The 16,670-nt window shown below is 48.5% G+C and overlaps 2 protein-coding genes across 7 annotated transcripts; one reads left to right on the top strand and one right to left on the bottom strand.

Annotated features, from left to right (window-relative positions):
- Nucleotides 1–133: 133 nt before the first annotated feature.
- On the top strand, nt 134–5,551 carry LOC120673279. 5 transcript variants are annotated; one of them, XM_039954047.1, is made up of 12 exons: nt 134–451; nt 1,094–1,182; nt 1,258–1,341; nt 1,635–1,747; nt 1,820–1,885; nt 2,845–2,946; nt 3,042–3,582; nt 3,760–3,965; nt 4,458–4,609; nt 4,682–5,154; nt 5,250–5,358; nt 5,436–5,535. In XM_039954047.1, the coding sequence occupies exons 1-10, from the start codon at nt 312–314 to the stop codon at nt 4,863–4,865; spliced, it is 1,677 nt and encodes a 558-aa protein (XP_039809981.1). In that variant the 5' UTR covers nt 134–311; the 3' UTR covers nt 4,866–5,154; nt 5,250–5,358; nt 5,436–5,535. The 5 variants fall into 5 exon arrangements, with proteins under 5 accessions (XP_039809981.1, XP_039809979.1, XP_039809980.1 ...); XM_039954045.1 differs by having other exon boundaries at nt 4,682–5,358; nt 5,436–5,551; XM_039954046.1 differs by having other exon boundaries at nt 5,250–5,535.
- On the bottom strand, nt 5,386–10,086 carry LOC120673278 (NADP-dependent malic enzyme-like). 2 transcript variants are annotated; one of them, XM_039954044.1, is made up of 19 exons: nt 9,755–10,086; nt 9,269–9,389; nt 9,114–9,188; nt 8,829–8,980; nt 8,629–8,734; nt 8,450–8,515; nt 8,277–8,372; nt 8,109–8,180; nt 7,937–8,020; nt 7,735–7,833; nt 7,199–7,246; nt 7,003–7,056; nt 6,832–6,930; nt 6,661–6,750; nt 6,501–6,578; nt 6,355–6,429; nt 6,176–6,266; nt 5,945–6,067; nt 5,386–5,855 (listed from the first exon to the last, which is right to left on the bottom strand). In XM_039954044.1, exons 1-19 carry the CDS (start codon nt 9,877–9,879, stop codon nt 5,641–5,643), a joined length of 1,869 nt encoding a protein of 622 aa, XP_039809978.1. In that variant the 5' UTR covers nt 9,880–10,086; the 3' UTR covers nt 5,386–5,640. The 2 variants fall into 2 exon arrangements, with proteins under 2 accessions (XP_039809978.1, XP_039809977.1); XM_039954043.1 differs by having other exon boundaries at nt 5,390–5,855; nt 5,945–6,073; nt 9,755–10,084.
- Between the last annotated feature and the right edge of the window lie 6,584 nt (nt 10,087–16,670).

Here is a 16,670-nt window from a genome sequence, read left to right as displayed (position 1 = left end):
GCTGTATCTATGTAGTGCTAAAAATCGATTTGTAGAAATAGATTGGTGCTAATTCATTCATTCCCATTTGGTCGCACTGCACGGCCGGCGCCCTGTAACGATGATGACCACTAGTCCACCACAGCCCGCGCGCCTAGCTCGCACGCGGCACGCCCGTTGCGACGGCTCACGGCCGCCGACCGCACCAGCCACCGGCACACGGCTCACGCAGCGGGCAGGACAGGAACGGGACCGAACAGAACTGAGAAGTAACGCCGCCGCCATATCCCCACAACCTGCACCTCAACTGTGCGGTCTGCGGCGGCGGCGAAATGGCGGAACCGGACTGGATCCTGGAGAGGGAGCGGAGGCAGATGGAGCAGATCCTCGAGCTGGACATGGAGGAGCTCCAGGTCGAGGAGGTCGACGACGACGGCTCCACCTCCTCCTCCTCCGTTGACACTTTCCTCAGGTCCGAGCCCACCCCTGACCCTCGCCCTTTTCTTACCATTCCTTGCGAGAGCGGGCTTTAGTGGTGATAATAATATAGTTCTATAACTGATAGTTTTAGTATTTCTGAAGTTACATTACACTCTGAATTCTGAGGAGGTGGAGATTAGGTTTGGGGAAATTTTGCAAAGTTAAGAACATAGTAAACGGTAAAGACAGCCTCGAGCATAGAATAATATCCATTCTAGAGTTAAACCGGAGATAAATAGTGATCTCTCGACACTCATAGCCAATGTTTAGTATTGGGTGTTTTTTCTTCTCGAATACTTAGTATTGGGTGTTCGATTGCTCCAAATCTTTTCAGCTTCAAGTGTTACTGTCATCACAAATTTGCTGATGTAGTCGACTTGTGCTTGGTGGTTCCCAATGGAACGATGGAGTGATGAGGTAGCAACACATGGTGCGCACATGTTTGTCATATTCAGATCACTATCTACTCTAATTCTATGCGCCTGTTAAAAGTACTAATGGTCCATGAAATTTTCCCACACTCTGTATTCAGTTCATTGGTAAAAATAAATTGGATTAGTTTGTTGCCACCCAGTGTTTGTGAGGATTCTTGTTTTATTCTTTTCTTCTTCTTCTTCAAATTCTTTTATTGCAGAAATACTCATAGAGATGGAGGGATTAGCACTTCTGAGGAGCTAACAGTTGACACATCTATGGTTTCCTTGCAAGCTAACACCTATCTTGGTGAATATTTGTGCTATTCTTATTGTACTTCATAATCCTGGACTCAATGTGTAAAAAATCTGGTTACTTTGCCAGAAGCAAAGGTTGATGGTACCCGAGGCAAATTTACTTTCTTGGATTGCGACAGAGTCCTCAATTTGCCGATGCTTTATCTTCAAGGTAACTTCCCTGTTTCTTGTAGACCATGCAGTGTATGACAAAACTTACCCCAATAATCAATCTGGCTATACGGACAATGCATTTTGAAGTCGGTCATCCTGTCATCCTTTCCAAACAGGCCTAATATTGACTACATAACTAGTGGTCATCATCTCATAAAACTATCTCCAGAAATGGGCACCTGTACTGTCCCTTTTACCTGAGTGGGGCTATCACATATTAGTGATGTATAGTTGTATACATGTTTAACATAGTGGAGTTATATTAAATGTTATGGCATGAAACCTTTGCAGGTGTTGTTTTGTTTCCTGAAGCTTTCCTACCTCTTCGAGTAATTCAGCCTAGATTAGCAGAAGCTATTGACAAGGCTGTCAATCATGTTGATGCTCCATGCATGATAGGTGTGGTGAGTGCCACCTCTCCTTGTTGTGACGCCTTTTTACATTTGTATTTATAATTGACAATGATCCAATGCCAGGTTCATGCTTATCGAAGTGCAAATGATGGACATCATACTATTGCTTCTGTCGGAACAACAGCAGAGGTGTGATTTCTTTTTTCATACAAGCTATTTCAGTGTAGACTCTGGAGCCATATGTGGCAATTCTTTTGACACAGACACCAATATAAGCTATTTGATTATTATTAGTCACATGTCTACCTGACTACCTGTGGTCTACTGGTCTTCCTCTTTCTTGAGAGTTTCTAAATAGATTAGATTATCTTCTTATATAAGGTTGTGATAAATCATTTTAGATGAATATATGCGTGAACTTTCTAGGAACCAAAAAAAAAAGAGAAAGACTTCTGTAATGATACTAAAGTCTAAACTCTAAACCAGGGGTAAAACCCTACACAGGGTTAGGGACTTAGGGTGGTGCATATGCAGCACGGTCAAAAACGGAATTTAGGTTGCAGTTGACTCATTTTGACAATATGTGCACCTAAAGTTGCTCATGCTAAAATAAGTTGATTATGTATGTTGCTGCAAGTATGTTAAAGTAGGGCATCAGTGTCATTTTGGTTCCAGCTTTGTCCCTGATCTATACTTCATTTGTAAATAAATATATGAATATTAATGCAATCTAAAAGACATACATCAAGCCATTAAAATGAATTGATGGATTGCCATGGGATTTGAGCATTTTTTTACTGGATAATATCCTTATGGAATCTGTGGCTATAGTTAACTACAGTGTTTTTTTAAAACTTCTGAGGAGCTATGGTTGAATATAGTCTGGAATAACATGCGAACTGATTTCTGGTCTTGTACATTGATCAATTGATGATACACAACATCTTGGAACACAAATGTCATTTTCATGCTGCCAGTCTCTCTGAAATTGACTCTTCTTTGTTAAATTAAATTCGTTTACATATTTCTTCAATATTAAAATCAATAGGACCCGTATAAGTTATAAACTACGCATCAGTGCAAGTTCTTATTTATTTCTCTCCCAAACTATTTTATTTACCTGTAAACTGTTTATTTTCCTTAAACAGATACAGGAAATTCAACAGTTGGATGATGGTTCATCATGTGTTTTCTCTCGGGGTCAGCAGCGATTTCGTCTTGCACGCCATTGGTTGGACATCGATGGAGTAGTAAGTCTATAGTTGAATAAAAGAAGTCCGTTGTTCCCTGAAACAGAGGGAAGAGAACATAATTTTATGACATTTTTCATGTTCATACTTTACAGCCATGGGGTGAAGTCCACATTATTGAAGAAGATACACCTCAAAGAACTCCAAGAGATGCTTTTGGACAGTTAGCTGCAAGTAATGGTTTCAGGCAATGTGATTCATCAGTCCCTAGTGTGTATGTGTCATGTTCTAAACAACTTGATCACGTGGATTCTGAAATAGATGGGGTATCTCTATCACCCACTAGCTCTTCAAGTGATCACTCAGTAAAAGATAAAAGAGTATACCTTTCAGGCTTGTTGGCGTGTGGTAGTTTGGATGAATCCTCAAATGAAGATGAAGATCCCATACATGAACAGTCCTGTTGGCGCCATGATTCTGATGGGTGCAGCGAGCCAGATAAGCATACAAACACAGGAGATGAGGATGATCTCTGCTCCACATCCTTTTTGGGAGTAAGCAAGGAAAATACCGAACAACGGAGACACTACTGGAGTGGCTATACCACAAAGATGGCATCACAGGCTCCATTGTCATTTTGGCCTCGCTGGGCTTATGAAATGTATGATCCGTATTCACTTGCTAGGAGAGCTGCAGGTACTGAATTATTTCTCCACTTCCTTTTTAGCATGAACTGAATCTATGTTATTCCACATCCATTTATTTCTAACTGCATAATATTCCTTTCCATAATGTCCAACACAAACATATGAATCTGGTAGGCTAACTTTTTAAGTGTGCTGTATGTGTAACCTTACAATTTGTTTATGGCAGATTTGTGGAGACAGGTTATTGTAAACCCTTGCATGGATGATCATGTGAAAAAGCCGAATCATTTGTCCTTTTACATTGGAAGCAATCTTCCGATCTCATTATCTCTAAGGCAAGAATTACTTGAGATTGATGGAATCTCATATCGACTACAGCGAGAGATTCAGCTTCTCAAAGCTTTCAATATCATACGATGCAGAATTTGTCTGGTAATTGTTTACTATTTTTTGAATTAGTTACTCTGCTGAAGTTCTGATCGTACTAGTTTATTTTAATTTAAAAAAAGGTTTATTTTCCCATTCTAGATGGTGCCCTGTTCTTCATTTCTTCAATTCTGGCCGCATGGTTAAGATTTGTGAGTTTACATTCCTATGATCTGCAGTTGCAGCCAGCTTTAAGAGTTCTTGTTGGCTTGCTGCAACATGCATAATGATGGCATAAAATGAAATTAAGTTTGTCCAGATTTTGCGGGTCATAAAGATTGTTAACTTATCCATTTAGGGAAGAAAACTTATTGCCTCCCTCAATGGCTAAAACCCACCGGAGAGTTGACTTTTGGAAACAGCATAGGAACCATGTATTGTTGGCATCTCATCTAGTTGTATCTGCAATGGTCCTGGTGATACCACCTGTAAAAGATGAAATAATTTTAGCATAACTTTTATTAATGTGAGACATGACAAGTTCATTTCTTGTTTTAGACTTCTATTGCAAGACGAAGCGACATGGTGATGATATCCAGCTCCGACGCTATTGGTTCTTACAGTTCTGTGAAAGAGTTGATTACAGTACACAGTGTCACAAACCTTGCACTGCGTGGTGACCCGTCCAAAATTCACAGCTGGTTTCCAGGGTATAACATTTTTTCAGCTGGTTTTCCGAAATTTGCGTACACTGGTTAAGTTCTTTTTTTTTTTTGTTGCAGATACACATGGACGATTGCACTGTGTGCTTCCTGCGAGTCCAACATAGGCTGGCTGTTCAGAGCTGACAAGAAGAACCTGCATCCAAAATCTTTCTGGGGGATACGCACCTCCCAAATTTCTGATGATACGCAATCAAGAGTCAAGACAGGTCTGATCAGATCAGATCAGATCATCCATGTATGACTTTCGTGACAGTGGCTTGCAGCAACCCAAGTACTTCTGCCCTCTCTTCATTGCAAGATGCAATTTGCCCTGCTACTTCCTACAAATACAAAGGGAAAGAGTTTTCAGCAAAAAAAAAAGTTGGATTGCGAAAGGAAAGAGTTGTAAAGAAACCATGCTACTTGTGGGAGTGCATATTTTACAGTGCTGTGCATATTTCATGGGTTGTGGCAGCAGCAAGTAGCAGCTAGTTTTGTTATACTTGTGGCGAAATTTTGGCAATAGCAAAAGGGATCCAGTCATCCAGATGGTAGCTTTGTTATACTTGTTGCTGGCTTCATTGTCATCCATGCTTATATCAGAGAGTTGATAGAATGAAGAAGTGACCCGAACAATGTCCTGCAGATTTTGTATATGAAAGAACCTCAACGTGCTGCGAGAAGGCGGTGGTGATGCAACAGCGCGTTATGCGAAACTTCACTACGTTATGCGTAACTTCACTATCCATCCATATGTAAGTATACACCTGCTACGCGAAAACTGCATTACCAACTCATGTCACATACGCTCTCATATTCATATGCTTCGTAGAAATATGTTGTACAGCCCCATGAACTTCATTACACGACTACTGAACATATGAACAAGCTGGATGGGCTATTTACTACCGAACTTTGCCAGACATTTTACACGATGATCACAAGGAAGCATAGTGGCTCAACAATAGTTGTTACACGACTACTGAACATATGAACAAGCTGGATGGGCTATTTACTACCGAACTTTGCCAGACATTTTACACGATGATAACAGGGAAGCATAGTGGCTCAACAATAGTTGATACGGTAATAGGCATACGCAGTTCTTCGAGTGGAGTCGTACAGAGTTCGTCCAATGTCTGCAACTCAGCATTATTGTCCTTCATCTGTAAGATCGGTAAATAGGGGGTGTACATGCAGCTCTCAGCGTAATTCACCAGGTCCTTTGGGCGAGGGAGCTGGCTAGCCAACCCTGCACACAAAAGCAGCAGAACGGAACAGCTTACAACTGTCGTCCCATGTTGCTAAAGTTTCAATTGTAGCGGAAACAGCCTAAGATACCGAGGTTGTAGGCTTTTGCAGCAACACGGGCAGCGATGTTGGCTGATATCTTCCTGATGATGGAAAAGGGTGGGTAGATGAGGCCTTTGTCAATATGCTCGGGGGTTACCTGGTCAGCTAGTCCTTCAGCTGTATGATATGGTGAAAAAGGGTGCAGAATTAGTATCAACAATTCAATATGCATGTCGAGACGCGAATGATCCCTCTTGAGCTATAGAAGATTGTGTTTACCAGCAGCAAGGACCATATCATCTGTCACCCGGACCGCTCCTGAGATCACCACACCTAGACCAAACCCCGGGAAAATGTATGCATTGTTTGCCTGGTATATATAGTTCAATGTAAAGGTCACAATTTCAAACTGTCGAAAACTTGGGAACTTCATTTATGCACAAGGCAATGTTTCAGACCTGGGCAGGCACAAACAGCTTGTCGTTATACTTCACCGGGTCAAACGGGCTACCACTCCCAAATATCGCACGGCCCTGGATATACATGTATCATCTGATTACAATATACTTACGTGGAAAGATGAAAGCTGTGCATGAAACACTGCCTGACTCCATGTATATGCCTCTTCAGCAGTACATTCAGACTGTGATGTCGGGTTTGATAGAGCAAGGATGATGGGTCTCTGCGTTTCGTTGGAGATAATTAAAAGTACTGAACTGTACAATACAAAAGAACCTAGATAGCACAGTGATATTAAGATTTACCTCATTAACGGAGGACATAGCCTCAATCACCTCTTTTGTGAAACTTCGACCCACACCAGCTGATCCTATTAGCGCGGTTGGTCTAATGGCCTGAAGAACGGGTAAAGGATTTATGAACCATGAAATTCCACAATGAAGATTATTTGTATCCCATTCGGTTTAGCCTTGCACCTTGACAGCGCCCAAGAGATCCTTAACAGGTTCATGCTCATGTGCGTATCGTTTCTTGAATGGCTGAAGAGTCTCATTACGTGAGGCCACAATCAGTCCCTGCAACAAACAACAAACCTCTTTATCTGTAATTACCAAAAAAATAAGAGAAAGGGCACATCATAATCTTACCTTTGAATCAACAAGCCAGATCTTTTGCCGAGCCTCTTCTACTGAGACCTTTCCCTGAAATAAATCACCACTATGGTCGTCAGCAAATGGCTATAGACATTCACTTACAAATGTTCAAGGCTGGAACTTTTCCTTAATCTAAGAAAATGGTCGTCAGCAAATTCTTCCAGTAATGGCGAACTTAACAAGTTACTACCTGTCTGGATATCTCCAGAGCAACTAGTTCAGCGATGCCTGTACCAGCCTGCAAGAACAGAAAAACAGGTATTTAAATTACAATTTTCTATTGAACAGTAAAGTCAAACGACATGGACATTAGTATTTCCGAGTTGTAACAAATCCGAGTTAATTCTATACCACTTTATTAGTTTATGTATTGATGTTCTACATCAAAGTATTAACAATCTTGCAACAAGAAAAATCATGATTTTGGAATGCAAAAAACCATCAAGTACAGGAGGATTTCTGATACAATCATATCCCCAGGATACAGGAGGAGATCATTAGAACGTGACTATTGTAAAGAAGAACCGAAGGGAACTGATAGTGTATCAGTCCCTCAAGGCCTCAATCAGCCTTAAATCCCTAACAATCTTCTTTCGACTATCAAGTTTCGTGTGAATGTAATGTAAAGACAAGTAAGCAATATATCATGTGGGCTCATTCCACATATTTAAGCGGTCTATGATTATTAGAATTCGCCCTCTATGATTGCAAACAAAGACCAATTACCACTCCTGCACCAAAGAACAGGAATGCATGATCGGCTAGAGTGCCACCAACAGACTTCAGAGCAGCAATAAGCCCTGCAAGTACTACCGCAGCAGTTCCCTGTGAATATAATAGTCTCAGAGTTACAACCGCTGTCTAGAACAAATTCAACAGCCTCTTATAGGAGCAGTAAGATAAAGAAACAATTATCTAATATGATTACCTGGATATCATCATTAAATACAAGATGGTTTGCCCTGTACTTCTCAAGAAGTGTAAATGCATTGTGATTCGCGAAGTCCTCAAACTGTAAACCCAAACCAATTTTTAGAAAAAAGTGGGTATCATACAGTTAAATAAGTGACAAATAATTTATCTTCGACAATTTTCCTGACCTGGACAAGAACCTTCTGTCCATAGTTCTGCCTAACTTCTGTCATGAACTCATCCAGAAGTTCAGAGTATTCCTAACAATGCAGATCACGAATCAAGACCAACAATTATTCAGGTAAACATCATTCATAATAATTGAACAAGCCTAGCCAGTGCTAGGAGCATGGAACCTGGCCAGTTGCTCTTCTTTGCTTTAATCCAATGTAGAACTCATCCTTTAGTAGATCTTCATTATTTGTTCCCACATCAATGGTGATAGGCAAGCACTAGGACACAAAATGGGAGAACATCACATCATGCTGCTAAATATTGGGAATGGTCTATTTACAGGTAAACTACTCACAGCGGATGGCCGGACACCTCCAAGTGCAGTATACAGTGCAAGTTTCCCCACAGGAATTCCCATGCCCTATACATATTTCACATAACGAAAATTATCAGAGCAACAAACTATGTGCTTGTCAAAAATCCAGAAGCACAAATGGTCCCCGACAAAGCAAGAATGCCTGAACTAAAACTAACCTGGCAGCCTAGATCTCCCAGGCCTAAAATTCTCTCACCATCAGTAACGACAATAACTTGAATACTCTTCTCTGGCCAATTCCTCAATACCTCCAATATCCTCCCCCTAGCATGAAAAAATATCTCATAAGCACCACTAAGGCTTTAAAACTCCCAGCATTCACCAGCAACTACTTTGTGAAAGGAGGAAGATGACCCACTTCTCTTTGAGGCTGATGTATAAACCCTGGGGTCGTCTGAAGATCGACCCATACTTCTGGCAAGCCTCCCCCACGGTTGGTGTATACACAACAGGAAGCAATTCTTCCACATTGTCGATCAGGAGCTTGTAAAATAGTCTCTCATTTCTCTCCTGGAAAACACATGCATCATGGGAAAAAGAAAACACGTGCAACATGGACAGCAGAAAGAAAGAACTAACGATCGAAACGATTGTATGCCTGCAACTTATATTGTGAATACAAAGGAGAAGTAGATGAGCTTACCTGAAGGTCCATTAAGGCCATGTAACGCTGCAACGGGACCTCGAACTGGCGAACATTCTGCAGCAGCCTCTTCTCCTGCGGGGGATGCACGGGCTTCAGATAACTCGTCAACTGCCAAAAGTGCAAAGGCACACAAGGAGGAGAAAGCAGCAGACCTGAAGATCCTGTGATAGCACTACCGGGGGCAACAATCCTCTCAGGTAGTGTGCGTCCCGCTCTTTCTCCGTGAAGGAGAGCCCCTTGTTGTGCCTTGGATCCCTCAGCAGGGAGTGACCGCTGAACCCCGGTAATAACGAAACATCACAATCTATATATATATATATATATATATATATATATATATATATATATATATATATATATATATATATATATATATATATATATATAAGAATCGTCATGAAAGAAAAAATTGGAATACGAGTATAATTTCGTCCAAGTTGGTTAGATTACTCTCCACTTGTTTATAAAGTCAAGTGGTCAGATTACTCAATGATTTTCGTATGACATGTTGAAATGGATATATAATAGATCGAAGAAAGGAATGCCTCAACTTCAGCCGCGGTCTTCTTATGATCTTATCATTCACAGTAGAATCAGACGATACTTGACAGGATGAACAGAAGACAAGCCGCACATACCTTGCGACGCAGACGGCCCACGGCGTGACCGGCTGGTCCTCGGTGGCGCGGTCCTCGCCGTAGGCGTCCTCCACGCCGCCGGTCACGACGCCGTTTTGGCTGTTCCCCTTCCCTGATGCCGCCATACCGTGCGCCGCTCTCGCGCCAAACCTCCCGCCGCCGCCGCCGCCGCTGCAACAGCAAGTCAGCAACACCACCACCAGTGCAGGTGCAGCCTCTCCAAATGCAGCGCAACTGTGCCGCCGGCGGTGCGCTGGAGCTGTAAATATTCTCGGGCGCGCGAGGAGGAGCGCTGCAGCAGCACGGCGGACAGCGAGGCCATGGGAGGTGGCGCCGTGACGGCGACGCCTCTTGGCCGCCGGACACGTCGCAGGAGAGGTGGCGCCACGTACACCCGCGGTAGGCCGGCTCTAGAATGTATGCTGGGTTGGGCTGGATCCGCACTGGGCTGCCGCCGAAGAATTCTCCTCCTCCCGGCCCGTTCATTAACGTGGCCCGGCCGCCTCGGCTCGCGCGCGGAAAACCTATCTGTCTTCAAGGTGGGAACTCTATCTACCTTCCACTTTAGAGAGATGAACGTTTATGACTTTAGAGAGATGAACGGTTATGATTTTTCTTTTATCCTTCTCTTCCACATGTATTTCAGACATGGAGCACGTGCAACATGGAAGTCTGGAAGAGATTGGAAGAACAACATAATTGGACAGATTCATATACACAGGTTGCTTGGCGACTAGGGGTGGTAAAGGGCCCAACATTTTGAACTAGAAAATCTAAGGATCGGGCCCTAAAAGGACCGGGCTCTAAACATATGTATTTTTGAACTAAAAATTTTAAGGGCTTTATTGGGCTGTGAAGAGGCCATTAGAGCCATGGCCCATTACCACCCCTATTGGCGACTGAAGGTTTCAAACTTCAAACTCGTTTTTCTCTATCGTTTTGTCGGTACCCCAGGACTGGGGTACCCCCTCTTGCTGTGTCTGGGCAAGGGTCTTGTAGTTATCCTTAACTACATCCAAACAGCCGGACCCCTGAGGTCCGGAGTCCTGTTCTCCCAGCAACGCTCCGAACCGTTCCACAGTTGGGAAAGGTCCGGAGACACCACGTGTCCCGGAAGAGGCAGGAACTCGTGTGCGAGCAGCCGAGGCTCCGGACCTCCCACGGAGACCGGACCCCCGCGGGGTCCCGGACCCTCATGGGGTCCCGGACCCCCTGTATAATAACCGGACCCCTCACTAAGGGAAGAGATCGACGCCCCGCGTCGGGGTGGTCCGAGGCCGCCACGTGTCTGCAAGACATGGCCGTTTGGGTTTCCATACCAACGTTCACCCACCATTGCATTTATTGCGGTAGGTGAACGTCTGCATTGATATAGCAGAAGCTGAGGCGTTTCATTGACCAGGGGATACTATTGATCGCGTATTACCAAGGCAGTGGAGCCGCTGGCGCCGCCCATACTGCGTCTGCCAGTCTGCCGTAACAGATGGATACGACGGCTCAGCTTCGCCCATTATGACGCTGCATAATAGCCTCAGCAGGCCACGCCGCAAGCTACGCTACTCCAACGGACGCCTAGCTGACGGGACAAGAAAAGACCCCCCTGAGTCAGAAGAGCAGCAGTGTGCATATCGGAGGAAAGATTCGCTACCACTGTAGCCACAGTCACGTTGGGCCCACCTGTCGGGGCACCAACGTCCTATGTATCCGCTCCCCCTTGATCTATAAAAGGGGGGGCGCCGCTAGAAAACCGGAGGCGGCCAAAGAGCCAAGGCCAGCAGAGGTTAGGTTCATACACACCAAGAACAATACATCTCCCAGTGGACGTAGGGTATTACGCTCCGGCGGCCCGAACCACTCTAAATCGTGTGTTCTTGAGTCCTTGTCTCAGCGTAGATTCAGCCCCATCGCCTAGTACTTCCCCGAGTACTCCCTCACTGGGAATAGGCGGGTGCGCTCCGCCACCCGGCTGTGGGTACCCCTAGAAACCCCACGACATTTTGGCGTCGTCCGTGGGGAGGTCAGGCGCAGGTTGGATCTTCGGGCTTCTGGGCCGTGCTCATCCTCTGCAACGACGAGCGAGAAGATGAAGGAAGGCAGGGCCACACTCACTCCACATGCCATGGCACCGGCGCTCCAACGCCCTCAGTGCGGCGGTGCACGGCAGCGGCGCCTGCTGTGCGTCGCCACTGCGACACCTCAGAGCCGGCGTAGCAGCGCACAGCGGAGGCGCCGTTGCGCGCTGCCGCTCCTACGTCGACTCAAAGTTTTCTCTCAAGCAACGGCCACACCTCCTCTGCGGTGGCATGGCGTCGGCTCAAGGCTTTCTCTCAACATGGAGCCTGGAGCCGACAGCCATCCCGGAGGAAGTTGACCGTGACGTCCTGCCGTCTCCAGCACCAGAGATCCACCTCAGCGTTGCTCGGTGCTGCTGCTGCAGACAGGACCCCGCCACCAAGTGCGGGGGCCCCTGGCGCTAGCACCAAGGACAAGCCGGCGAACGACCGCGCTTCTCCACGCGTCGCACCGGTCCATCTGCTGCGCAAGGGTGTCTGGTCTCCAACGGCAACGGCAGGGGGAGGGGCCTCTTCCATTCAAAGCCAAAGAATTTGTCTCATGCCATCTAGGCATGTGACAGCTCTTAGGCAAGGAGGGGTCCCCCGAGCTCCCGAGGTGATGCTGGATGATGCGGTTCAGGCACATCCAGGGCGCATTCGCCTCCGAAGAAGAACGCGCTGTATAGCATGCAGCCGTAGGTTACTCCTAAGAAAGGAATGAGAGAGTTTCTCCTTTGTAATAGCGTGGCGTCTACGTGTGTGTCCAGAGCGGTCAAGGTCCGACCTTGTAAACCCGACCTCTGGCCCTATCACATAAACAGGCAAAAGCGGTCCGGAGCGGTGGAGGTCTGACCTCGTAATCCCGACCTCTGATGTATACCGTGATAACCACAATGATAAAGGAGATTTTCCTTCTTGACCTTATCTCGGCTCCACCCCGGTTACATTCATTCTTTCTGGTTGGCTGTTTTTTTTTCGGTTAACCATTTTTTCCTCCCAAACAGAGTCTTTACCTTTGTTGCTAACAATTCAAGTTAAGTTGCTGGCTTGTGGTCAGGAGAAGACACCCCTTCTAGCTGGAAGACAGTCCGGACCCCTAAGGACCTGCTCTGGAGAAGTGGTATTTGTATCCTGGGGTAGAGAAGCTCCGCGTGGCTTAGCCTGGTAATGTACCCTAAGTTTACGTACTTCACTACCCTGTTACAAGTACTCTAGTATCCAAGACTGCTGTCTTTAGAGGTCCCGGGCTCTCTTCTAGTATAAGGCTTGGTTTCTTTGCACCTTACTATGAGGTCCGGTAACATGCTTCATAGGATTGTCAGCAACGGTCGCTCCAAGTCCACTCCGGTGGCCCGCTCCGGCGGAGACCGCTCGCCACGGTCGCTCCAAGTCCACTCCGGTGGCCCGCTCCGGCGGAGACCGCTCGCCACGGTCGCTCCAAGTCCACTCCGGTGGCCCGCTCCGGCGGAGACCGCTCGCCACGGTCGCTCCAAGTCCACTCCGGTGGCCCGCTCCGGCGGAGACCGCTCGCCACGGTCGCTCCAAGTCCACTCCGGTGGCCCGCTCCGGCGGAGACCGCTCGCCACGGTCGCTACAAATCCACTCCGGTGGCCCGCTCCGGCGGAGACCGCTCGCCACGGTCGACAAGAGCCGGGTCCGGGAAGTGGTGCTTACTCCCTGAGCGATCCGAAGTCTGTGTAGCCGCTTAGCTTGGTTCCGTACCCTAAGCCTACACCTTCGTCGCCCAATGGAGAGCACTCTAGTACCTGAACCTGGCAACAGGCATACCGGCCTCAGGGGTCCGGGATGCCCGCTCTCTCCATGAGCACACCAACGCAATCAACTTGCGTAGGAACACATCACGATGGTGGCCCCACCTGCAGGTTCGTACCTCACCCGAGGTGGGCCCAGGGGCCACTGTCGGTACCCCAGGACTGGGGTACCCCCTCTTGCTGTGTCTGGGCAAGGGTCTTGTAGTTATCCTTAACTACATCCAAACAGCCGGACCCCTGAGGTCCGGAGTCCTGTTCTCCCAGCAACGCTCCGGACCGTTCCACAGTTGGGAAAGGTCCGGAGACACCACGTGTCCCGGAAGAGGCAGGAACTCGTGTGCGAGCAGCCGAGGCTCCGGACCTCCCACGGAGACCGGACCCCCGCGGGGTCCCGGACCCTCATGGGGTCCCGGACCCCTGTATAATAACCGGACCCCTCACTAAGGGAAGAGATCGACGCCCCGCGTCGGGGTGGTCCGAGGCCGCCACGTGTCTGCAAGACATGGCCGTTTGGGTTTCCATACCAACGTTCACCCACCATTGCATTTATTGCGGTAGGTGAACGTCTGCATTGATATAGCAGAAGCTGAGGCGTTTCATTGACCAGGGGATACTATTGATCGCGTATTACCAAGGCAGTGGAGCCGCTGGCGCCGCCCATACTGCGTCTGCCAGTCTGCCGTAACAGATGGATACGACGGCTCAGCTTCGCCCATTATGACGCTGCATAATAGCCTCAGCAGGCCACGCCGCAAGCTACGCTACTCCAACGGACGCCTAGCTGACGGGACAAGAAAAGACCCCCCTGAGTCAGAAGAGCAGCAGTGTGCATATCGGAGGAAAGATTCGCTACCACTGTAGCCACAGTCACGTTGGGCCCACCTGTCGGGGCACCAACGTCCTATGTATCCGCTCCCCCTTGATCTATAAAAGGGGGGGCGCCGCTAGAAAACCGGAGGCGGCCAAAGAGCCAAGGCCAGCAGAGGTTAGGTTCATACACACCAAGAACAATACATCTCCCAGTGGACGTAGGGTATTACGCTCCGGCGGCCCGAACCACTCTAAATCGTGTGTTCTTGAGTCCTTGTCTCAGCGTAGATTCAGCCCCATCGCCTAGTACTTCCCCGAGTACTCCCTCACTGGGAATAGGCGGGTGCGCTCCGCCACCCGGCTGTGGGTACCCCTAGAAACCCCACGACATTTTGGCGTCGTCCGTGGGGAGGTCAGGCGCAGGTTGGATCTTCGGGCTTCTGGGCCGTGCTCATCCTCTGCAACGACGAGCGAGAAGATGAAGGAAGGCAGGGCCACACTCACTCCACATGCCATGGCACCGGCGCTCCAACGCCCTCAGTGCGGCGGTGCACGGCAGCGGCGCCTGCTGTGCGTCGCCACTGCGACACCTCAGAGCCGGCGTAGCAGCGCACAGCGGAGGCGCCGTTGCGCGCTGCCGCTCCTACGTCGACTCAAAGTTTTCTCTCAAGCAACGGCCACACCTCCTCTGCGGTGGCATGGCGTCGGCTCAAGGCTTTCTCTCAACATGGAGCCTGGAGCCGACAGCCATCCCGGAGGAAGTTGACCGTGACGTCCTGCCGTCTCCAGCACCAGAGATCCACCTCAGCGTTGCTCGGTGCTGCTGCTGCAGACAGGACCCCGCCACCAAGTGCGGGGGCCCCTGGCGCTAGCACCAAGGACAAGCCGGCGAACGACCGCGCTTCTCCACGCGTCGCACCGGTCCATCTGCTGCGCAAGGGTGTCTGGTCTCCAACGGCAACGGCAGGGGGAGGGGCCTCTTCCATTCAAAGCCAAAGAATTTGTCTCATGCCATCTAGGCATGTGACAGCTCTTAGGCAAGGAGGGGTCCCCCGAGCTCCCGAGGTGATGCTGGATGATGCGGTTCAGGCACATCCAGGGCGCATTCGCCTCCGAAGAAGAACGCGCTGTATAGCATGCAGCCGTAGGTTACTCCTAAGAAAGGAATGAGAGAGTTTCTCCTTTGTAATAGCGTGGCGTCTACGTGTGTGTCCAGAGCGGTCAAGGTCCGACCTTGTAAACCCGACCTCTGGCCCTATCACATAAACAGGCAAAAGCGGTCCGGAGCGGTGGAGGTCTGACCTCGTAATCCCGACCTCTGATGTATACCGTGATAACCACAATGATAAAGGAGATTTTCCTTCTTGACCTTATCTCGGCTCCACCCCGGTTACATTCATTCTTTCTGGTTGGCTGTTTTTTTTTCGGTTAACCATTTTTTCCTCCCAAACAGAGTCTTTACCTTTGTTGCTAACAATTCAAGTTAAGTTGCTGGCTTGTGGTCAGGAGAAGACACCCCTTCTAGCTGGAAGACAGTCCGGACCCCTAAGGACCTGCTCTGGAGAAGTGGTATTTGTATCCTGGGGTAGAGAAGCTCCGCGTGGCTTAGCCTGGTAATGTACCCTAAGTTTACGTACTTCACTACCCTGTTACAAGTACTCTAGTATCCAAGACTGCTGTCTTTAGAGGTCCCGGGCTCTCTTCTAGTATAAGGCTTGGTTTCTTTGCACCTTACTATGAGGTCCGGTAACATGCTTCATAGGATTGTCAGCAACGGTCGCTCCAAGTCCACTCCGGTGGCCCGCTCCGGCGGAGACCGCTCGCCACGGTCGCTCCAAGTCCACTCCGGTGGCCCGCTCCGGCGGAGACCGCTCGCCACGGTCGCTCCAAGTCCACTCCGGTGGCCCGCTCCGGCGGAGACCGCTCGCCACGGTCGCTCCAAGTCCACTCCGGTGGCCCGCTCCGGCGGAGACCGCTCGCCACGGTCGCTCCAAGTCCACTCCGGTGGCCCGCTCCGGCGGAGACCGCTCGCCACGGTCGCTACAAATCCACTCCGGTGGCCCGCTCCGGCGGAGACCGCTCGCCACGGTCGACAAGAGCCGGGTCCGGGAAGTGGTGCTTACTCCCTGAGCGATCCGAAGTCTGTGTAGCCGCTTAGCTTGGTTCCGTACCCTAAGCCTACACCTTCGTCGCCCAATGGAGAGCACTCTAGTACCTGAACCTGGCAACAGGCATACCGGCCTCAGGGGTCCGGGATGCCCGCTCTCTCCATGAGCACAC

Source organism: Panicum virgatum, chromosome 5N, assembly GCF_016808335.1.
Source record: "Panicum virgatum strain AP13 chromosome 5N, P.virgatum_v5, whole genome shotgun sequence".
In the NCBI taxonomy this organism is placed as follows: domain Eukaryota; kingdom Viridiplantae; phylum Streptophyta; class Magnoliopsida; order Poales; family Poaceae; genus Panicum; species Panicum virgatum.
The sequence above is the reverse complement of the archived record's forward strand: the minus strand, read 5'-3'. Positions and strand labels throughout refer to the sequence as shown.

What these genes read in the sequence shown, in the direction of transcription:
- LOC120673279 (XM_039954045.1), top strand. Translation starts at nt 312, where the DNA reads ATGGCGGAACCGGACTGGATCCTGGAGAGGGAGCGGAGGCAGATGGAG. An exon ending in CTCCATGCATGATAGGTGTG is followed by an intron (nt 1,748 to 1,819) that starts GTGAGTGCCACC and finishes ATCCAATGCCAG; the next exon opens with GTTCATGCTTATCGAAGTGC. An exon ending in ACTTGCTAGGAGAGCTGCAG is followed by an intron (nt 3,583 to 3,759) that starts GTACTGAATTAT and finishes TGTTTATGGCAG; the next exon opens with ATTTGTGGAGACAGGTTATT.
- LOC120673278 (XM_039954043.1), bottom strand. Translation starts at nt 9,879, where the DNA reads ATGGCGGCATCAGGGAAGGGGAACAGCCAAAACGGCGTCGTGACCGGC. An exon ending in TACATCAGCCTCAAAGAGAA is followed by an intron (nt 8,735 to 8,828) that starts GTGGGTCATCTT and finishes TTTTCATGCTAG; the next exon opens with GGGGAGGATATTGGAGGTAT. An exon ending in TGCAAAAGCCTACAACCTCG is followed by an intron (nt 5,856 to 5,944) that starts GTATCTTAGGCT and finishes TTTTGTGTGCAG; the next exon opens with GGTTGGCTAGCCAGCTCCCT.